Genomic DNA, 22,157 nt, shown 5'->3' on the forward strand with positions numbered 1-22,157 from the left:
CCTTGATCATACCACGCTCGTAAACCAAACGTCACACACAAGCCATGAAGCTGTCACTCCTCCTCATTGCTGCCCCCGCGGCACAGGCCGCGGTCTCATACATGTCAGCCGTTCCCGACAAGCTCATGGCCATGGTCGAGGCATCAGAAGACTGCAACCTACCCGACGACTTCCAGATCCAAAACTTTGCCGCCGAGTCAGCGGATGGCAAGACGGCGGACTCGCTCGACTTTACCTTCAACGACGACAGCACCGTCCTCAACACGCAGTGCCACCTCAACGCCTCGTCGGTGCCGGTGTCCGGTGACGGGCGGACACCGAGGTACGCTTGCGACAACGCTAGTGTGCAATTCATCTGGCAGAATGGCACGATCACAGTCATTGAGAAGGTTTGCCCTGGTGACGACGGGTAAGTCAACTGATTTTCTTTCACACGTAAAGCTGTGACGAGGAATCCTATGTTCAACATGCTGACATATTTTGCTCAGTGCCGCCGACTACGAGGCTTCCGGGACGGCCGCGGTTCCGTTGGTGTGCGACGGAGGTGCCGCGAACGGGACGGGCAACGCCGCCAGGTCACACAGACGTACAAGGAGGGCAGCCGTTGCATGCAAGTCCAACTCGGACGACATCCGATCGAGATTCTTCAGCATCCAGCCAGTTGGTTAAGAGGGCGGGGGAGAGTGCTCATGGGATGAACGTAAAAAAGCAAATCTAAAGAGACACAATGGCAGTGACCATGGATGATGAAACAGATATGAGTGAGCGCACGCTGAGACCTTCTTGGGTTACAGTCACAGATGGTAGGCCCGAAACAGAACCTTTCCATATGAGAGGAAAAGCAAAATGAATTGTATTCGTAATTAAGTCACGAGAACGTCCAAATAGAACAAACAATAGACCTAGGCTTCCGCCCACTTTTCGCATGAGATGATGGGAATTGAAGTCATCCACACTTATCCCCAACATTCAGGTCCCAAATGGTCAGCAGGACTTCAAGGAGTGTGAGAAGACCCGCCCCGTTGACAGCTTTTCGCGGGGCACGACAGCCCAATCCCAGGTCCTTCCCCGGCAGCCACAGGGGAAGAGGGCCACCCAGGACCAACCATTTGTCGGCAAGCGTCGCTTGGCCGCGCCTCTCCGCATTTTGCATGGAAGGCACGCCGTGCTTAGCACCTTCTTCACTGCCGCTTCTTTCAATTCGCTCCAGGTCCCTTTCTCTGCATGACGGAATGACCTCACCACGCTCACCCTCACGAGATCAGCCCTGAGACGTCGGTATCCCGTCCAGTTCTCTCCTCTCTCCATCCACCCTTCTGTACCCTAGGTAATACGAGTGCATCGTTGAACACACGCACCATTCACCTCCATCTCAACAAAATACCTAAGTTAGTAGGAACCTGCACGGGTGCAATCGTCATCATGCGCTTTTGAAGGGCCACGCGTTGAGGCTTTCCTTGCCGTTAAACGTGGTACATCGTCGCAATCGTCACGATCATAAATCGAACCCTCAACACCCAATACCTACCGACGTCGCTGTCTAGGTCTCTTCAAGCTGACCAACCTACGCTGTTCAACCTGGACGGTCAACTTACATTAAGCAAACTCAACAATCTTCTGCGCAATGTCTATGAGCCTGCGCGATCGATCATAGCCTGCAATTTCAAAGGGACGTAGACCACATCGCCAACTCGAATAGAACAGAATGCTACCGCCGACGCGATACCTACTCTCCTTCCTCCAGCTTGCGCCACTGGTTGGCCTAGCTTCAGCGACACCATTCGACAACGCGCAGCCGCAGCCGCAGCAACAGCAACCATTGCTATCGAGCAACGACACCAAGCATGCTGCACCCCCGCTGCCTGTCTCCGTCGAGCTCTTCCGATCCCTCGAACGTACGTCTCGCATCGTCGACATCACCTACTGCGTCGGCACCACGGGTATTTCGCAGCCCTTCTCATGTGTCTCGCGCTGCAAGGAGTTCCCCTCCTTCACACTCGTCTCGACCTGGAACACAGGTGTCTTGCTGAGCGACAGCTGCGGCTACATTGCCGTCGACCATGGCGTTCGTAGGCCCGGCGATGAGGACAGGTTCAATGGCAAGGTCGGGGAGAAGGCTATCATCATTGCCTTCCGGGGTACCTACAGTATTTCCAACACGATTGTCGACCTGAGCACCATCCCGCAGGAATATGTACCATACCCGTCTCCCGATGACGGGGGCGAGGCACCCAAGGAGCCCAAACGCAAGTGCAAAGACTGCACCGTCCATATGGGTTTCCTGACCTCGTGGCGTCAGGCGCGGAGGCTCGTCATTCCAGAGGTGAAGAAGCTGAGGGAACAATACCCGGACTATCCTATTCACCTGGTCGGCCACAGTCTCGGTGGCGCCGTTGCCATGCTCGCATCTCTCGAGCTCAAGATCTCCTTTGGCTGGGATAATGTTAAAGTCACGACCTTTGGCGAACCCAAGGTCGGCAACCAAGGCCTTGTAGACTATGTCGACGAGGTCTTTGGATTAAGGGATGAAAAGGACGAGGACATTTCGAAGCGGACCTACCGTCGCGTGACCCACGCCGATGACCCAGTGCCGCTGCTCCCACTTACAGAGTGGGGGTATAAGCCTCATGCCGGGGAGTTCTACATCGCCAAGGCCGAGCTGTCCCCGTCTCTCGAAGATGTAGTGGCCTGTCGCGGTGACAGTGACGCAAGCTGCATCACGAAGGCGGACGATAGCTTCTTCGGATCCAGGCTGAAAGACTTTGTCGAAGTTGCTGCAAAGTCGATGTTGGCACCGCCCGAGGGACTCGTTGCAGAGACCAGCAGGTGGATCAAGAGGCTGCCGGGCTTCCCGGCTCGACTAAAGCTTTGGCAGCTACTCTTTGCGCACCGGGACTATTTTTGGAGACTCGGGCTGTGTATGCCCGGCGGCGATCCGGCGAATTGGGGGAGGGACAAGTACGGAGGTGGTCATGACAGTCTACTATCCGAAGAACTGTGAGCCCCTGATCGACTTATGGGCTGTCATATAACAAGTGTATTCAAATGTGATAGTATGGGTACGACTACTAGTTTGACTAAATGGGTTTTGAAAAAGCTACGGTTGGTTGCTTGTATAGCGCTTGTATGAAAATGGCGGGCGTTTTTCTTTTGGCTTACATTTCTCAGTAACCTGGGCGTGACTCCAGACTGAGCGGCACAGTAAAGTCAAAAATATCATGAATACAAAATAGTACGTTTAGCAACACTCGAATGGTGTGTTTTGAGTCGTGGCAAACTGGTAAAACTTGAGTCGTTTGCCGACCACCGTCGTCTACCTTACGAATCAGCATCTGACACGGGGCCATCCATGATAATAAGTTGTGGGAAAAAATCATTACTCGGTTTACGTTTCATTGGGTGGATGATGTTCGTTTGTGGTGTATCACGCCATCAAAGTCAAAGGGCAGAAACAACAGACATTGTTTGATTTAATATTTTCTACTGCTGTACGTCTCTCTTACACGTCGAAAAGAGACTTTGTTCATTTCAAAATTGCGAAGAAAATTCCGTTCTGTTGATTATACACGGATACTTGGATAGAATACTTTCACGGAGGGCCACAGCCGGTCACGTATAAATCGTTGGACTGGAAATTATGCGAACGCCGGGAACAGCCCGGGTTGAGTAGGTAGGTAATAGAGATCGCTTCTTTGGATCCTGGGATTTGGCTTGAGCCTTGTTGGCTTGGAGTGCTTACTTGAACCTCGCGGTTATCGGCTCCTCTCCCTCGAGTCCAACTACTGCAGTTCCCACACTTCCCAGTGTTCGTTGCTGTTGTGGGTTCCCGGGTTTTCCATGACCAGGTTGGCTTGCCCTCCGCATGAATTTCGTCCGCACCTCCGGGTTCGGGCATTCATGTCATTGTCACTTGGAATTTGGTGGGGGGTCGAGCAAAAAGAGAAGGAAGGGATACCAGGGCGAGAGATGAGGGGTAAGAGGGAAAAGCAGCTACTCCGTAAACCAGCGAGGAGGGAGCATGGCCCGCAAAGGGGGCCGTGACATAAACTTGAGGCCGACGGGTAAAGAAGCATTGCCGTGGTCGACATCGCGTACGGATACTGGGGATCGCGGAATATTTTCTCGAGAGAGAACCTAAGCTGCAGCCTGCAAGTGCTGCCACACCGACGACACCCGCCCAGAGGGTGCCACGCGATAAGGCGGCGACCAAGGGGCCTGTTGCATGCGAGTCGCCTGTTCGACCCGACTGCATGGAGGATCCCCCCATGGGCTGTGCTGGATGTGAGTCACCCGAAAGCTACCTATGATGGCATCGAGTTGGTGTGGTGGCAGTGGTTGGCTTCGAAGTTGGGACGAGAAGGGCGGCCAAGAGATTGGGTGGACCAGATTTCAGAGTATGATACTTATACGTGTTCGGCCATAGAGACAGACACTGCTTCGTCTCGCAGGCCGAGTTGACATGAGTTTGCTGGATCTGTACACTATGATGGCAGTATTAGTCGCCGTGGTTGACGTTTCACTCGCGGGACCTCTGGGCCTACGAGGAGACAAGCCGGGGATGGCGGATGGCACGCTGATCCAACGGGGGATCATCCCTTGGGTTGGAAGTTGAAACCGGTTTCTTTGGGGTTTACGTTAGAAAGACACGACAGCAGATTGATGAACGATCGGACATTTCGCAGATTGGGCGTAAGTGGGTGGGCAAGGTGGTTTCGTGCATGACACAGCGCAGCGCTCTCGACAAGCATGTGCGCGAGCGCAACAACAACGCAGGGAGAGCCACAGGCGGAGCATTTCGTGGTGACTGGCACGAATAGACGACAACCAAACTGAGAAGATACCATCGTGGTCAGGCGGTAATGTAAACCGGAGGGGATCGTGGCTTAGTCGACCGGGTGGCTGCTGCTCTCGGCAAAGAGGCGCCGGGCTCCGCGAGGCAATGCAGACTGTTGAACGAGACCGTGACTGACAACGATTGGCCCGAGAGCAAGACAAAAAGTGCAGAAGCTGGTATTGACGGCTACAAGGTCGTTGTAGGATTCCGGCTCGCCGTTTCAATTCCCCATTTCCAATATCCAGGGCACAATCTGAATCCAGTGGGCTGGTGCCCAGGGTCTTTTGACGCTCGCAATAACGCTTATTACCTCTTCATCTGTCGTAGATGAATTTTCTTGTCCCCAACCACAAGAGGTCCAATCTAACTTAGTAACTGGGCGATAGATTTCGAAAAAAGAGAAACTCCGAAGTAGAAGATGTAGTCGAGGACGACTCACGAGCCAGGTATGGATTATGTGAGTTTGAGACAACATGGGATGGCATTTGATGCCCGTCTTTAAGCATTTCGGCGAGATGAGGTAAGCCATCGGAAAAGAACTGTATTTGCTTCGAGACACGGCCCAACCCCGATGGGGTTCTGGAACAGCGAGTATCTATCCGTAGCTAGCCACGAGATTTCGCATGCTGAGATCCGTCAGACCCAATTACATCGGACGCCTGTGTCCTGTCGAAATGTGTTGCTGCACTAGAAGTTGCGCCATTCTCGTGCTGGGTATTCTCATGGATAGAGCAGGCGGCCACAAGTTGAAGTGAGGTGGACGCGACGAATATGAGAGGTGAACTGAGGGGAGTGGATTGTCCGTTGATGAACAGACTGCAGGGTGTGCGGTAAAGCAAGGGCCAGCGGACACTGTCACGCGTGGATGCGCTTGGAACAGGAGAGAATCACGGTATCACCAGAAGGAAAGAATCACGAGACCGCGAAAAAAAAGCAGTTGTGGTCAGGGAAGAAGATACGTACATGGTGGGCGTGTCGCAAAAGCAGGAGCGGGGAAATGCATGGAGAGGGTGGGGCTAGCCACAACAACCAAATCAGCCAGTCAGCAGCCAGCATTTAGGGTGTTTCTATGCTTGTGTTATGCTGTGCTGTGCTGAGCTGGCCGTCTGTCCACCACACGCGCATCATTTTGGGGGCTGGAGCTCGCATTCAACGAGTCAAAAAGCAAATGACCTTCACCGGAGTTATCTGAGTGACCTGAACCCTCTCCGAGTTCCCCCCTTCTGGCGGACTCATTTGCGAGCTCGTTTCTTCTTCTTCTGGCTCAGCCTTTTCTCTGCAATTTCCTGGCCTGAAGAGGTCATTGTGTTGCTAATTTCCATCAAGACTCCCATTCTTACCCGAGCGGCTTCAATACAGCTCTGGAGCTCAAATGGGTGACGGATCCATCCCATCGGTCATTTGGCAACTAGACAACAGCCCGGAAGAGACGGGTTCAGGCTCCTTGGATGCTATTTCCAACTTTGAAGCAAGTGGTATTTCAATGATAGAAAAAGACTTGAGGTTATCAGAAAGCAGTTGTTCGCTCGAGTTGCTGTTCAAGTATCGAGGTACGAAGTCTGGGAGTACCTCTGCAGTACATATACGACCCAGACCAACCGGATGGGCGTCAGTTGTGGACCAGGGAGATACATCATGGGCCTGGTTCTTTGGAAGCGGAATCATGCCTTTGATGTGCTCGGCGGGCAGGCTAATCTCAGGGCCGCTCTCCACCAGAAACGCGGACCTCACCACATGCAAATGGAACTTAGCTTGAAATTCCCCGTCCGTTTCCTGTCTCTCCGATGCTCTCCCGTTCACTCACAACGCGTATGTGAAGCCTTTTGGGGGCCCGGTACTTTGAGTGTACAGTACGGATAACAACGAACGCAAAGATAGGGAGTGTGATAATAACTAGGGGAATGATAGCAGAAAACCGCTTTCACTGCCTTGCCACATGGGCATAGCCCATTCATCAGCACTTGGTACATTGGGCCAGATGGTGTTTCCTCAACTGTCCGAGGCACGCAAGGCGAAGTATCTTGGGGCCTAAAGTATTGATGATGGAGAGCCTAGCCCAGCCCAGCGTCCCCATTTCTCTTGCCTTCCCGCCAAATGGGAACCCGCCCATGTCCTGGGGGCCCATTTGCCAGAGTCCCCGAGCCCCGAGAGCCTGACCACGTCCATAGTAATATCCAATTCACTCGATCCGTCCATTCCAATCCAATTCCAGGGTTCTTCTCTCCCAGCACAGGCCAACGCAGAAGGGGCAAGCCGCAGGCAAGCGAGGGGAGGGGAGAAAAGGGAACTTAGTGGGGTCGAAGCGGCAGGTGCAGCCAGCAGGCACAGGGCAGGCAAGCTCAGTCGACTAATTACAGCACAGAGAAGGGTACTGCAATGGAGGTACCTACACCGTATCGAGAGAGAGCAAGGTGGATGAAGATTGAAACCACACATACCTTATTCTTAGATAGGAATTGCATTTCCTGGTGCTATGGAACCCAAAGACTTCATGTCCCTTGTCTTGCCGAAAGAAAGCAACGTGAGCCCAAGTGCAAGCAGCAGAAATCTGGGCAGTAAGGTACGATAGAGGTGACCCCAACGTGCGCAGGTGGGAAAATCGGCAGGTGGAGGGGGTGGATGGGCGGCACCTCCCTAAGGCTACCTTAGCTAAGGTAGTTGGGTAGGTAGGTAGGTAGGTACCTTTGGTGAAAGACTGGGAGGGAAAGAACGACCTTGGGACTTGGGACTTGGACCAACCCAATTAAATCTTCACTGGACTGGCCTCGCAACTTCCCTTTGAGATTCCCCCCCTCTCCCAAAATAATTCGTCACACGTAAACACTCCCTCCGCCTTCCCTCCTTCTCCCACCGCACACCTTTTTCCACTCTTCAACAACAAAACAAAGCCGCGTCAACTTTCTCACCACTCCGTTGCACGCCTTTCGCAGTATCCATTCCCGCCTTCTCTAATCTTCTACCAAACCACCTCAACCTATCCTCATCACCTCAATCCACGAGTTCAACATGTCTGGCGATGTAAGTACCTTTTCCCCCACGCTGCCCAACACAACCTCACCCCAAAACCCCTCCGGAGCCCCTCGATTGCCCTGCCTGCCTGTGACACGGCAACGAAGATGCCCATGATGCGACCCTCGATCCACCGCTCTGAATCCTGCGATCGATGCTATTTTTGCCTCATCTGCCTTTTCCAAACCCGACGACCCTCTTTCTCCCCTTTCAAATCACTCATGCCTCCTATCGCCCGCCTCGGGAACAAAGTATGCTGACTTGTGCCCCTCTTCTAGCGTGAAAGGTTTGTGCCGAGCCCTCCTCCTCGTCGATGGACTACGTCTCATCAATCGCACCCATCTGGCCTCGAGGCCTTTCGCCAACTTTTTTTTTTTCTCTGACTGACCCTTTCCCTACAGCAAGACCTTCCTCGCTCGCCTTTGCGAGCAGGCCGAGCGCTACGATGAGATGGTTGGCTACATGAAGGAGGTCGCCAAGCTGGGCGGTGAGCTGAGCGTCGATGAGCGCAACCTCCTCAGCGTTGCCTACAAGAACGTCGTCGGTACCCGCCGCGCCTCCTGGCGCATCATCTCCTCCATTGAGCAGAAGGAGGAGAGCAAGGGCACCGACAAGCACGTCGGCACCATCCGCGAGTACCGCACCAAGATCGAGCTCGAGCTCGAGCAGGTCTGCCAGGATGTCCTCGATGTCCTCGACGACAGCCTTATCCCCAACGCCCAGACCGGCGAGTCCAAGGTCTTCTACCACAAGATGTACGTTATCCGACGCCGTCGCCGCCGCTGCCGGCAGCCTTTATCAAAGGTCCAATTTCCGAAACTGACCGCGGAATTCTGTAATGTAGGAAGGGTGACTACCACCGCTACCTCGCTGAGTTCGCCTCTGGCGAGAAGCGCAAGGGTGCCGCCACTGCCGCCCACGATGCCTACAAGGTGAGAATCCTGGGTCGGATACTGCCGCCTCAAGAGAACATGGAATCTGACAATACGACCCTCTCCTTTAGAGCGCTACCGATGTCGCTCAGACCGAGCTGACCCCCACTCACCCCATCCGCCTTGGCCTGGCCCTCAACTTCTCCGTCTTCTACTACGAGATCCTGAACTCGCCCGACCGTGCTTGCCACCTCGCCAAGCAGGCCTTCGACGATGCTATCGCCGAGCTCGACTCTCTCTCTGAGGAGTCTTACCGCGACAGCACCCTCATCATGCAGCTCCTGCGTGACAACCTCACTCTCTGGACCTCTTCCGACAGCGGCGATGCTGAGGGTGCTGCTGCTGGCACCACCGAGGCTGCTGAGAAGAAGGAGGAGCCCAAGGCCGAGGAGCCCAAGGCCACCGAGGAGACCCCCGCTGCCTCCTAAATTCTTGTCTTACCCTGATACCACTCCATCTCGGCTCGCGACGAGGCTGAGATGGCTCGTCTGCTCGACCGTCGGTATGCGCTATATGCGGACCTTCTGACGGCCCCAGTCTAGCCGCCAAATCGGTGGCTAATATCGGTGACTCGCTTCGAGTCTCGCAGCAAAAGGGGAGGGGTTTTTGAGGATTGGACGCGGAGAGAGGAACAATGCGTGGCATGATTTCTATTGGTGTCTTGGATGTCCAACCAGAGTCTGGAACAGCTTCGTTTCTGTTCAGGGATTCTAATTGGCAACTAACTACTGATTCCCCCCTCTATATCCGCCTACGCTCAGAATCTCTTCTTTTGTTCTCCTCGATTCCTGCTTTTACCTCTGTGCTGGATGGTTTTACGGCTGTCTCGTGTTCTCTTTTCGGTTTTCCTCATAGTGGTCCTTCAGTTGTCGCGCGTCTTCTCACGGAGAGAAAGTCCTTTTGCCCCCCTCAAATGCCCCCTGTCTATTCAGTCTACAAGACCAAAAAGAAAATAACAAATGTTCATCAATAACTGTGTCCGACACCGTGCTGCGATTTGATAACGAAGTCTCGGAGTGTTGGGACGAGAGGTGATCAGAGGGAGCCTATTGACCGTGTGACAGATATACCTGCAGATGCCATGACTGGTAGCAGGATGGCCGATCAGGGACTATTCGTGATGTGATGAGGCTGTCAAGTGCTTTGCTGACAAGGTGTCAAAGCTGTTGAACGAGGCAATGGGCAAAGCAGGCAGGTCAAGTGTAGAATGATGAACAAATTGGTATTCCCTGGTGATATCTCCTGAACATGCCAGAATACAACCATGTGTAATGTGGATGGCACATTTCAAAAACGCCTACCAGCCTAGCCAGCCCATCCCCAGAACTCCTCCGTATTTCCAAAAAGCCCCCAAAACTGAGAAAGGAAATCTGATGTGCGCCTCGTGATATTCGCAAGACCCATGCATTTCACCCACTTCTCTGTGTCAATTCGCCTGCTCTTCTCGTACTCCATCGTGTACATGTACGCTTCTAGCGGGCCGCGTTCGTTCTCGCGAGCAGCCTCTCGGCCCTCCTGAGCCTCGCTTGCTTCTCGGCGATGAGCTTCGGCACGTGGCCCCGGCCCTCCGAGTCCGCCTCGTCAACGGCGCAGTCAGCGTCTTCGGCTTCTGGTTCATCTCCTGCCGCCATTGCTGCCGCTGCCTCGGCGGCCAGTGCTGTATTCGTGGCCGTGGGCCAACCGGCTAGAGTTGCGCGTCGGTACATCTTGGTTGCGTCCTCGGCGCCGCGGGGTGGCATGGGCCCGCTTGTCCTGCTCCCGCTGAGCTTGCGGACAAAGTTGCGCATGCCGCGGAAGAGTGCGTTGTTGGCCGTCTTTGCGCGGAAGATGCCCGGGGCGATGTGACTACCGGGCAGGACCCCGCCGGGTTGCGTCTGATCGAGGTAGGCGGACGACGGCTCCAGACCCATAGCGGACGGGGCGCCGAGGCGGGAGCATGTTGGGCAGTATGTCCCTTGCCCTGGCAAGATGTCGCTACGGGGGAAGGTAAAGGCGTCGCCCGCTCCCGGAGAGGATGCAGATGAGGACGCCGAGGAGGACGCCGCGGAGAGGGAGATGTTTGTTGAGGATGCGGAGGCGGCTGGGGAGGAGGGCGGGCATGTGCATAGGGATGCCGAGGCCGCTACCTCTTCACGCCAGACTTGGATGCGCTGTTGCTTTGAGAGAGTTGGGTTGGACATTTTATATGCTTTTTTCCTCCTTGAATGTTGGTCCGGGTATGTGATATGTTGATATTTGCTCAAGTTGAACAGTGTGCTTCGTTTTATGAGTTTGCAGCGGTTCTTGGCGACCGTTTCCTCCTATGAAGTATTGTGTGACCAAGTACCCATTCAGTGGCCGTTCGCAGTTTGTTCGTCGTAACGGGATTGAGGGTCTCGGTTGCTAACCTTGGAATGAAGGTGATGCTCAAGCCAAGACCGAAAGCAGGAAATGTCGGTGGGGGGAGGGTCTTCGAGAAGGTCTGCGCTCTACGTGACAGAAGCCCAAAACATACAGGTGAGAGGGAAAATCAGGTGTCGGACGTTGAGATCAAGTACTGACAAGGTCCGTCCGTTTTGATGATATCGTCCAGACGTGAAACAGACAGGAAAAGGTGTAAGATGGGAGGAGAAGCAAGGAGGTTAAAGGAAAAGGAGGATATTAGAGTAAAAAAGTTGGTGGCCGTCTAATAGTGCGTAGGTAACACGAGACCTGTTCGGGTGCTATGCAAGGCTGTCTCTGCTCGGTAGATGGTCTCCAACGTCCCGTTCATGTGCTCTTCCGTCGTGTGTCTAAGGTACACTCCAAGTGTGATTAAGTCGGCGCCAACCCCGGATTCGAAGATAAGATGGGCGGTGTATGCGCGTGTTGCATGCGCGTGTGTGCGGGTGTTGGTGTCTGTTTTGTGAGGCAACTAGGTGTGGCCGGTGACCAGATGACTTGAAGCAGGTTGGGAATTGTCGAGATAGGTACGAAGACGGGTAGGTAGAGATGGTGAGGGGAACTCGAGTGTTTTCCTCTTTCACTTGTCTGGCTTGTTCAGAACAGCGGCAAACGAGAGCAGGAGGGCAAGACGATGGATGAACGAGTCAAGCCTCTTCTTGTCATCCGGTCTTCTCTTTTTGGCGGTACGCAGGTCTTAGCGGGAGAGTGAATGCCTCCGGGCGTATGAAACAAAAACAAAAGAGTATTTAAATTGAAAGGTGGTAGGTTGAGCGGAGCTTCAAGTCAGGTTAGGGATGAGAATAAGAAATGAAATCCCAACAGCGGCGGCGGTGATGGAAGCACGTTCAGAAGAAGAAAAGATATCAGCTGGAACTGCGAGGAGTTGCGGTCTGCACCGGTGGGCTTGTGATTATGTTTAGGTAAGGGTGTTTTGGTAATAGAGCCAAGTTGGTATCAAGGAGAATTGGTTTGCGTGATAGGAGAGCTCGGCAAGCGGGATCTGTAGGGTCGACGCCATGCGTCTTAGTAGGGGATGTACTTTGCTGCAAAGCGTCTCATGAAAAGGAAACAAAACAAACCACCCCTTGAAGAGGAGTAGGCAGCGGAAGCCAGCAACTAGGAAACGAACGACAAACGGGTAGGGAACGAAGCGGGTGGGGTTCGTTCGTTCGAGGTCGTTCGTCGCGACAAGCGTCCGTCCGTTCGTCTGGCGTTCGGCCCTTACGAACTGAAAAAGGTCTGGTGGAAGAAGAGAGAGAGGCAGGCAAGGCAAGTTCCGGCAGGTGACTTTGGTATTAGAAGCACATTCGAACAGGCGAAGCGGCAGCAGCCCAGCAGGTAGGGGCAAGGTAGCACCGATACAATCTGCAGGACAGTTGAGAAAAGCTTGGATGTGTGTCTGGGAAGCAGGGGTGTGCAGACTGCAGCGTGCAGTGTCGGTGGATGGGAGGACGGGGGTGGGAAGCGATTTTAGGTTGTGAAGAAAGAAAGGAAGAAAGAAACGAACGAACGAACGAACGAGCGAAGGGAAAAGGAGGGTTAGGAAGATGGGACGGGATGGAGACGAGCCGGAAGATGAAGCAGACCGGCTCGTACGCCTCTTGGGCAACGAAAGAGAAAAACAAGACTTGGGCGGTTAGATGTCCCCCAGTGGAACAAAAGGCAAAGGCAGTGTCGAGCGTTTCGAAGGGAACCGGTTCTCTCTTGCTTTGGTGCTTCTACGGAGTATCAAACTAGGCATGCACGACAATGCCACCAACTGCCTCTACCTGCGTATGGAGGCAATTTGGGTGGGCTTCCCTTGGCGACGTTTGCCTGGTTCGGGCCTCGTCTGCCCCACGATCGGCAGGCCCAGTCCAGTATGACCACTGCCGGGTGCCGCACTAAGAGAGCAAGATGGTGTTGTCAGATGGTCCTTGGAAAATGGCAGTGACAGGGTCGATCGTAGTCAATTCCTTGTTCTTGTTCTTATTTTTGTTTTCATGCTTGCCAATCTCTCTTACTCTCTCTGATCGTCTACATAGGTATCACGCTGTTGGAGTCTTGGAGAGAAGGGTCTTCCCGTGTGGGTTATTTGAGTGAGTTACCACGTCACACCCGGAAGCGGTTCAGGGCGGACAACCAAAATAACGAAGGCGGCGCGGCGCGTGCGGTGACACTTCGTCTTCGTCTTCGTGGTATAACACCATGGGTGATCTCTCTCTCGGTCTGTCCCCCCTCCGTCCCCCTCTTCTTCCTCCAAGTCACACAAGCCAAGGGAAGAGGTTGAGAGAGTCAGAGACAGACAGCTCGAACATCCCCCCCCCTCCTCTCCCTCTCCAGTCTCAACCAGCAGCCCCCCTGTTCGCTGGTCGCTGTGGCGCTCGAGGGGCGTGACTTGGACTTGGGCTAGGGCGGTGCCTTCGTGCTTGGACGGTGCCGCTGTCAGATGTCAATGAACTCTTGAGTCTTGAAGACGCACGCACAGAAAGGCGGAGGGGGCCCTGACTTCATCCTTCTGGACCTCAAGAAAGCGGTGAAGTGTCTCAGTTATTACGGACATTGCGATCGTGAGGATTGGACCTCCGTACGGGTGTTATCGTTGGTAGGCAACCCCCAGACGACTTGCGGCGGGGCGGGAAAGAGACTATGCAGCGGATGGAATTAAGGTGTTACAAAAGTTAAGGGTATCAGCTCTTCTCCCCCCCCCCCCTGCCAGAGCTGAACTCCAGGCTCCTTCCGTCCAGATTAGGTGAGGCCGCTTTGCGATCAAGGTGAAACTTGAAAGAACGCATTTGCTTGGAATGGGGTTGTGATGTGGGTGGCTGTGGTATGGAAGCCGATTGGCGTTTGGGCGTCGTCACCCACTCCCCGGCTCACTCACATCGACTGGCTTCTAGATTTATGTACAGCCAGCCTCCTAGGCGGGGCATAGACAGTCATCTCAGTCTGAAAGGTATTATAGCCTCTCCGCTCCATGACGAACAATACTGAGTAAGGCAGTGGAAAGCGCCATTGGGTTTGTGGAACGCGGCAATTGCATTTCCAAGCCATCTTGTACGACACTTGCTTTTTGTTTGCTTCATTCCGTCTGATAATCCACTACAGCGCCGTAGCAACGTGAGCCCGCCCGGGTCAGCTCAATGCCATTGCTTATTCACCTCAATCATCAAAGGCAGTATCGCCGTTTTTGCTTCTAGCAATACCCGCTAGCTTGTCCATAATCTCGTCATGAAAGACTCGTGAGCCGATTCTGTCATCTCTGAGAGCTAGGAACTAACGTCTCCCAGCTTCCCATGTCGCTGGGTCCATCGTCACCCAGTGAGTCTAGTAAGTCTACCGGCGCCTTCTTCTTTGCCGGGATCTTTGGTTTTGATCGTTCCTCACCAGCCTTCATCCCCGGTAGAGCAACGGCCCCAGCCATCGGAGTGTGCCTCCCGGACTCAATAGTCATCGTTCCCGCTCGCTTGGGAGGCTTAGCCGGCGTACCGACTGGCTTACGCAGAGTGCCTTCCCTACTCGCACCAAGATTCGTGAAGCCTGTAGAGGCTCGGACCGGTAGTGGTGGCTTTTCTTCCGGCTCATCTCTATATTGACCCATCCCATTACTACTCAGAGCTGAAGATGCTGCAGCCGGTGCCGTAACCAGGTGTGCCGGCTTCTTCGCCACGGGTGGTGCCGGTTTGGATTTGGATTGTGACGACACCTGCGAAAGGTGGGAAATGGCAGATGACGGTCGCGGAGGAGGAGGTGTCGTTGTCGTACTTCGCGATTTATTGGAGGGTATCAGTGGTGGATGATGGATTGCTGCGCTTGCTCCCGTCTGTCTTCTAGGCGGCGGTGGAGGCGGTGCCGTTTCACCGCGTTGCGACTTTTCATCTTTGATGCTGAGGCTGTTGAGCTTCCCTGACATGCTTGACGGATCAAAAGGTGGAGGCAGCTTCCTAGTTATCCGGTTCGTTGCCGATGACGAGAGATCATTGGGCGCAGAAATATGCTCGTATGGCGAAGTTGATACGCTGGAGAAAGACGACAGTCTTGATCTGGGTACGTTGACCCAGTCCGGCTCTCCAGTCGGCGTGAAAGGATTGGGCGCCCTATTAGGGTTGAGTATTGTGGCGTGGCCCTCGGGAGCCGTCGGTTGCTTGATGTCAACTCTGGCCTGTTGCTTGTTCTCTAACCACCATTTCTGGCGGTCAGAACTGGCAGGAGGCAGCCCGGGTTCGATGGCTTCATAGCCAATCAGATCTTCATCGTCGGTTTCCTCTGAGTCCAGGTTTGCCGTCGTGTCTCCAACTTCGGCCTTTCGCCGTTGGTATAGCTCTTTGCTGATTTGATCTCGGAAAGCTTCATCGACGATACTGACGTTGCACTGGAATAGAGCATACACTGGCCGGTGATCCGAGAACTTGAGAGGGGCTGAGTTGTACGCCAGTTGACGCAGGCTCCCACCCTTGCGCAGAATACGATCGGTCCAGGCTGGGATACGGGCTTTCTCGCTGTAAGGGATCAGTATTTACATTGTCAATACATCGACCTTTTAAACGTACGAAGTATCATAATTGTCCGTACCAAGATCAAACTTGTATGTGGGCAGGAAATTGATACGGGCCTCTGAATAAAAGGGAAACGCAAGTCCTGCAATCATTTGAAGGTTCAACTACTTAGAAGTCAGCATGTTGATGGTAAACACCAGGGTCATATTCTCTACTCACCTGATCGTTCTCGTAAAGTGTCTCTAGATCGCCCTTTTTGATTAGACTGCGGGCGTTCTCAGAACTGAGACCAATTCTGTAGTTGAAGTCTCCCAGCCAAACAACAGCATCTGCTCCAAGGTCAGCTCCAGGCTCATGGGTGATTTCAATCTTCGGGATGAAGATAGTTACCGTGATCGTCGATCCCACGGTTCCGCTGGAAGCGCAGCCCGTGGTGAATCGTTGCGTAGTCTCTATTTCTCTCGTCATAATTCGAAAACCCGGCGGCCAAATGAGCCGTTACGAAACAGATATGGGTATTCGCGTAGTCAAATCGTATGGCAACCGCTCCTTTGTTACCGGCCATTCCCGACAGCCCCGTTTTCTTGACGCTTCCCTCAACATTCTTAATGTTGGCCAAGGCCGATGCCTTGACAAAGATGCATAATGCCGCGCCGACGAGTTGTCCACTCCGGAGCAATACGTATCGTTCTCCGTCAAGCGACTTGGCGCGTTTGTTCAGGCATCTTCTCACTGCAGCTTCCCAAAGTTGTTTCCTTGATGGGTCGCTGTTCATGATTTGTTGTGGGCTCAACTCGACAATCTCTTGGAACCCAACGGCAACGATTTCAGGCTGCACATTGCCAAGTTCTGCTGGAGATAACCATGCATCAAGATCGCTATCGACGCCTTCAGTCCGACCGTTGAGGTTGAAAGTACCGACCAACCTACGCGGGTAAGCATGAGAGACCAAGGGTACGGACAGAACTCTTACATGCTTATGTCCTGTGTGGACGAGAACTCAGCGCTTCTCTTTGTTAATTCTCCAGAAACATAGTCACTTATAGGGTCGAAAAGAAGAACAGGTAGTTGGTTGACCAGCCGCCCCAGCAGCCGGTCAATGGTCGTTTGCCTAGCCGAATCTGTGAAATTATTGTGATAGAGACGCTGCACAGATTTGCGCATGTCTGCAACAGCTCCAGCCAGGGACATTTTCCCAGAACGGGTAAAGGATGATTTCAGCGCACCAGTTCCCGCGTAGATTTTCGATAGAGCGTCTCCGTTGTCTGCCCACAAGGTCGAGTGTCGCATCCAGAAATCCGAGGTGGCATACTCGCCTCGATGGCCCAGGAAAGCCTCTGTAGCCATCTGAGAGATGAGGGTCTGGATCAGGTTTGTCCTATCCAGACAGTCGAGACAATTTGTTCGGAACACACCCTCTTGCTGGAGAACCACAACCATGCGGCTTGAGCCTTGGCCGTCATTGGCATCAGCGCCTAAATCTTCGTTCTGCTCCGCCAAATAGTAGGCGAAGCCGTCTATCGAGTTCTCAATGTATCTGCGGATCTGGCGCGCGGCCTCGTACCCTCCAGGGCCTTTCGTCTCGGCATGGAAGTCGTAGTGAGTCTCTCTCAACAGCGCATGGTCTTGCGACTCGTGCTCTCCAACCTGGCTTAATGGGCAATGTTCTACACCGAGATGGTACAGCTGACTGAGCTGCGCCTCGCCAGGTTTGCCTTCACTCAGAAGATTGACTACGTGAACGGCGCCGTAGGCTTGCTCCAGGTCCGCGAAGTGTTTGTTGAAGGCCGGCTGGGCTCCCTCGGGGGACCTGATAACGGTAATGTTTTGCTTGCCAGGGATGAGCTCCGCAGTCTGCTCCCAAAATAGAGGAACTGAACCTCTGACTTGGGCATAGGAAAAGAGAGTCCCGCCGGGGCTCCAGTATATGGTTTCTGTCTCGACAAAGTTTGCCACATTGCCGTCGTCGTCAATGCCTCTGGAGTTGAATCGGGTCCCCGCTCTGCGACAAGAGAGTCTTGATACAACGGTCAGGTACGATGGTAGCCCGGTTGATCGCGTCTTGAGAGGAGCACTCGTCTGGGGGATGGCCATTGTCCGACAGAACCCACGGATAGCAGATGTGAGAAATCGTGATGAATCCAAAGCTTCGCGCTCCTGGGGCTGCAGTCGAGACCTGAACTGGACCAATGGGCTGATCATATACGAGTTCCACAGGAAGGAATCGTCAAAGTTGTCAATGTCAAAGGTATAAGAATTCACGGTCCTAGATGGTCAGCGACGCATTGGTGCCGGAACTGGACGCGATCATACCTATCTTGCAACCTGTTTGTGAGATCGAAGTCGGTGCTGTAGTAGAATGTACCATTTCCCAGTAGTTTCCGAAGGTCGGTACAAGGATGTTCTACCTGAAGCTCCCGCCCTCTGAGGTTCTGGCCATACACAGAATTGGCATCCGAGACCTCGGAATCTAGAGGATCGAGAGAGACAACATCGTCCCACTCGCTTCTGTTGAGGCAGAAAAACGCAACGCTCGCAATCCGTTCCACGGTCTCCCCCGGCCTAAGGGTAGCGACTCTCGTGGCATGTGTCACAACGGAAAGGAACACGTCGCCCTCGACAGAAATCAAACCCAAGGTTCCAAAGATGGGTCGTGGGGTCAGCGGTCGGTATTCGGCGAGCGTCTTTTTTGTGATCTGAGTAAACTCGACCATGCATTTCGACGCAGCAGGGTCGCCGTTGGGTCGTGAGCGGGTGGATGCGAGGGAAGTAAGGGAGCCGTTTGCGCCGGCGCTCGAGGAGCTGTAGCGAAATATGAGAGCATGGGAGGACGAAACTATTGCGATGGAGCGATGGGGGTAGTCCCGAATGTACAGCTGGCTAGACTTTTCTGGTGCCGGCACCTGAGAAGGCCAAGTCCCAGAGCTAGAGTAATCCATGATCGTTCGGAGGTGTTGCTGACAGGTTCGGAGAAGCACAGGCGTCGCAGGGCATGCTGGGACAAGTTCGGTTGTTCATCGAAGGGCGCCGTCGTCGGCGGGCCAGTGAAGTCAAGGTCGATGACGATAACGTGTGAGAAGGGGAGTATCGGTGCGGAATGTCGTCGTTTTGTTGGTGCGTAGTAGGAGCGTAGTATGGCTTGACAGCCCCCAAAGGTTTATGGCGTTTGGCAAAATGTCGCGGCTGACAGTAGCGGGATTTGGGTCGCCAACACGGAGCCCGACAATGACGTCCGTCCCGGCGGAGGTAACCAGGGGCACAGGACTGCTGTACGTTTAGCGCCTACCTTAAGCTCCGACTGGCCAGGCAAGTGGGAGGCAGCTCGTTTCCTTCCAGGTGGTTTCAGCCTCACGGACCACCTTGCCTTGTCACCATCTGGGAGCTTGGAAGGAAGCAGCCGGCTTGCGCTTGTTCCATGGCAGGGATAGGTATGGTCTGGTGCTGTCTCAACTCTGCGAATACCTAAGGTACCTTAACTTAACATGGATCTCAACGTACCTAAGGTAGGTACGAGTATGGATGGAATATCAGCAACAAGCTCGAGATGTTGCGCGACAAGTCTCTTCTTGGCTGTGTAGCAATTCGGTAGTCACCGCGTAGTCATTTTGGATTCAAAGACAGTCAGGGAATGACTTGTTCAGGTGCAAATCTTGGGAACGGTACAAGGTTCCATCAAAAGACAAAGCAGCAAGCTAAATTGGACATGCGATGAACCCCGTCCACCCTATGGAGAAGTGTTAGAGTAGTAAAGACATCTTGGAGTGTATTCACAATGACGCTCGCCCGTAGACAAAGTGTCACTAGCTTTGTGATCATGAATTGCAGTTTTACGCTGGCAATGGCTCGACCGCTGCAGCTCGATTCTCAGAATCATGAGTTGAGAGCTTCTATGATAAGGTAAATACGGGTCCGCGCCGTTGGTACCATAGGGTAGGTAATGTAGGGTAAGGTACCTAGGTAGGTGAGGTTGGGGATCCGCACCTGCCTTATTAAGGTACTTCGAGTACTTTGACCTCCGCTATCGATTATCCTGTCTCTCAACTTTCAAGCGTTTACTTGTCGTTGCCTGCAGCTTCTCTCCTTTCTCTCCCTCTTCCGCTACCTTAGGTGCTCAACTAACGTGACAATGGCAATGTTCACCTCATACCCCCCAGAAATCATCACCCGGGTGTTGGCCACCTGTGACAGCTTCAATGACGCGTTCGCCCTTGCCAGCTCCTGTCAGTATACTTACGCAGTGTGGTTGGACCACGGTGCGAGCATCATCTATAGCATTGGCACGCGAACAATCCCCGCGTACGAGCACGCTGTCGTTGCCGTAGGTATCTGCTTCCCCAAACATCGACAGGCCTCACCATCACTCACTTCAACCGCGTAGGTGCGCGCCACAAATATAGTCAAAAAAGCCTTCCACGCCGGCCGGCTACCACCTAATATGACGCATGATGACATCGAAGAGCTGAAGCCTTCTCACCAAAAGTGCCGTTCATCCGAGTTGCCGGACTTACTTGCGTTCTGTCATCTGGCTGCGTGTCTGGAGTACGCGTACTTTCACTTTGAGCAAGACGGGTATACATGTCTATTATGCCCCGAGATCAAAGATATCACTTGGTGTACCAAAGACGACCCCGTATTCGATCAACGTTTTCACGATTTCCAAGAAAAATTCCATCGAGTGCTATACAAGAGCCTTCTCGCTGGCGCTTTCTTATGGAAGTCCCATAATGAGCTATTCATCAAAGCTGCTGGAGACGGGGCTGGGAAACGCTTTCTCGAGGAGCTTCGATCACTGCAAACTCGCGGAGATTGGCAAGGTCTCTCGGAAGACAGCCAGGCATGCATTGCAGAGTCCCCGGTGTACGACATCCACAAGATGACACCGGCCAGCCAAGAACAGGTGTTCGGGCATCTTGCTCGTTACTTGATAGAAGACATCGCCATTGTCCCAGATCCGGCCTGTGTCACCGAAGTACCATGGGAGGTGATGGCTTCCATTTATGCCTACGAGTATCACTCACCCCAGTTCTTTAACGCCGGTGGAAAGCGTCGCCATGGCTGGCCACCGTTCAAGAACTCAACTGCTTCTGACCTGCCTCCTACGCGTAAAGTGACGGTTTTGCTGTTTGGGGAGTTTCAGCTGGAAGAGGTATCGATGCCTATCAACATCGAGGACATGCATCGTACCCGACTGGTAGCGACTCAATTACAGGCCTCGTCCTCAGAGCGCGCACAGAACGGCAACCCCTTCGCTTGCCATGGTTTCGACATAGCGGTAACTTTGCGAGATCGGTATATGTTTCTCGGTGGCGAGGAGGAGTTGGAGGACTGCGCTCCACACCCTCCTCTCCAGCTGTACACCTTCATGCTGAAAAAGCACTATGGACTTGAATTCAGTCCATGCGTGTTTGATCGGACATATGAAGAAGGGTACTATATGACTTTTCTCTGGGAAACAATTTTTGGTCACGACTACCGCACCGGCTTAGACCCGACATTTTCAGATTTGCTAAATGCTTGCAGTAGGAACTGAGCACTGCTAAGAACCGCGACTGGTGACGATGCTGACTTTTCCATCCCGAAATCAGCTCGATGGTCTGCCGCTGGCTTTGATGAGACATATGCACTCAACCCATCAGGCTCGAGTTCGCAGAAAACACAACTTAGGCAGGTGGTCAGCCATAATACCGGGGGGGGGGGGGTTCGGGGAATGCCAGGGGGCAACCCTTTTCGTCGCTTCAGAATTGATCACGGGTAGGAACAATGTGCCTGGATAGATACGGCACCTAGAATATGCTTGTGAGGGAAACGAGCGGAAAGGGGGGAAAAGATGTAAAGATGAGACGCGGAAAGGATGGCAGCCCAGGGGTTTGGGAAATGCCTTGCGGGCGCCAGAAAGAATAATAATGTCAATGCTTTGAGGCAAAGCAGGCTTCAGATATGTAAATTGAGATCACGCTGCCACCTTGGGTGGTCAGTCATTCTCTTCCTATCATGTATTGTATGGTAATCATCACGAGCCTTATTGTGAAGAAGAGAAGAAAAGAGAGAGGAAAGGTTTTTCATGAATATCGGACGTCAAATAGGATCCACAAGCGGCCGGCTGCTTACCTAAGCCAACCCGCCGAAGATGGCCACCTGGGAAAATCACGATTTGCGCCCTGGGGGGGAAACGACCGGACGACGGATACAACCTGCTCCACACTGGTCTGCCGGCTCCGTTCAGTCGGGCGGATTCTAGATCAGATTCTGGAATTGCCATGCCATACGCAAAGTGACAGCTGCCAAAGAGATATAATCAGAGTGGCAGGAAGCTGAGAAGGTTGGATGATGCAGCCTCCAATCAATCCGGGCAAAGAATACGCAGGTTGCAAATACACCATGATACCATCCAGTGAACCTACCTTATGTAGGACAGAATGCAGAACAAGGAAGGCTTTGCTGCAAATAGAGATCGGGACGTGCCTGGCTAAGCTCCTAAAGTCT

At 53.4% G+C, this 22,157-nt stretch overlaps 6 protein-coding genes across 6 annotated transcripts; 4 read left to right on the top strand and 2 right to left on the bottom strand.

Annotated features, from left to right (window-relative positions):
* Positions 1-44: 44 nt before the first annotated feature.
* On the top strand, positions 45-669 carry BDZ83DRAFT_718275 (uncharacterized protein; the record flags this gene model as incomplete). The annotated part of the gene is made up of 2 exons (XM_060512049.1): positions 45-409; positions 489-669. The coding sequence occupies 2 exons, from the start codon at positions 45-47 to the stop codon at positions 667-669; spliced, it is 546 nt and encodes a 181-aa protein (XP_060366740.1).
* Positions 670-1,705: 1,036 nt separating this feature from the next.
* BDZ83DRAFT_574023 (lipase) lies at positions 1,706-3,001 on the top strand (the record flags this gene model as incomplete). Its single annotated transcript, XM_060504675.1, has 1 exon — positions 1,706-3,001. The coding sequence occupies one exon, from the start codon at positions 1,706-1,708 to the stop codon at positions 2,999-3,001; it is 1,296 nt and encodes a 431-aa protein (XP_060366741.1).
* A 4,839-nt stretch (positions 3,002-7,840) lies between these two features.
* BDZ83DRAFT_718277 (14-3-3 family protein) lies at positions 7,841-9,203 on the top strand (the record flags this gene model as incomplete). The annotated part of the gene is made up of 4 exons (XM_060512050.1): positions 7,841-7,852; positions 8,249-8,598; positions 8,688-8,775; positions 8,847-9,203. 4 exons carry the CDS (start codon positions 7,841-7,843, stop codon positions 9,201-9,203), a joined length of 807 nt encoding a protein of 268 aa, XP_060366742.1.
* A 1,044-nt stretch (positions 9,204-10,247) lies between these two features.
* Positions 10,248-10,955, bottom strand: BDZ83DRAFT_650184 (uncharacterized protein; the record flags this gene model as incomplete). Its single annotated transcript, XM_060510350.1, has 1 exon — positions 10,248-10,955. One exon carries the CDS (start codon positions 10,953-10,955, stop codon positions 10,248-10,250), a length of 708 nt encoding a protein of 235 aa, XP_060366743.1.
* Positions 10,956-14,333: 3,378 nt separating this feature from the next.
* Positions 14,334-18,850, bottom strand: BDZ83DRAFT_250737 (phosphoinositide 5-phosphatase). Its single transcript, XM_060501923.1, has 6 exons — positions 17,988-18,850; positions 16,648-17,940; positions 16,065-16,600; positions 15,894-16,003; positions 15,729-15,838; positions 14,334-15,677 (listed from the first exon to the last, which is right to left on the bottom strand). Exons 1-6 carry the CDS (start codon positions 18,611-18,613, stop codon positions 14,435-14,437), a joined length of 3,918 nt encoding a protein of 1,305 aa, XP_060366744.1. The 5' UTR covers positions 18,614-18,850; the 3' UTR covers positions 14,334-14,434.
* A 950-nt stretch (positions 18,851-19,800) lies between these two features.
* On the top strand, positions 19,801-21,204 carry BDZ83DRAFT_750617 (uncharacterized protein; the record flags this gene model as incomplete). Its single annotated transcript, XM_060513940.1, has 2 exons — positions 19,801-19,992; positions 20,053-21,204. The coding sequence occupies 2 exons, from the start codon at positions 19,801-19,803 to the stop codon at positions 21,202-21,204; spliced, it is 1,344 nt and encodes a 447-aa protein (XP_060366745.1).
* Positions 21,205-22,157: the final 953 nt, after the last annotated feature.

The sequence above is a fragment of the Colletotrichum acutatum genome, assembly GCF_030867785.1.
Source record: "Colletotrichum acutatum strain CBS 112980 chromosome Unknown BDZ83scaffold_30, whole genome shotgun sequence".
Taxonomy (NCBI): domain Eukaryota; kingdom Fungi; phylum Ascomycota; class Sordariomycetes; order Glomerellales; family Glomerellaceae; genus Colletotrichum; species Colletotrichum acutatum.

Excerpts from the sequence above, each read along its gene's own strand:
- BDZ83DRAFT_250737 (XM_060501923.1), bottom strand. The coding sequence starts at position 18,613 with ATGGATTACTCTAGCTCTGGGACTTGGCCTTCTCAGGTGCCGGCACCA. Across the intron at positions 16,601-16,647 it reads TCCACACAGGACATAAGCAT|GTTGGTCGGTACTTTCAACC; the intron begins GTAAGAGTTCTG and ends TTACCCGCGTAG. Across the intron at positions 16,004-16,064 it reads CCGTGGGATCGACGATCACG|ATGCTGTTGTTTGGCTGGGA; the intron begins GTAACTATCTTC and ends ACCTTGGAGCAG.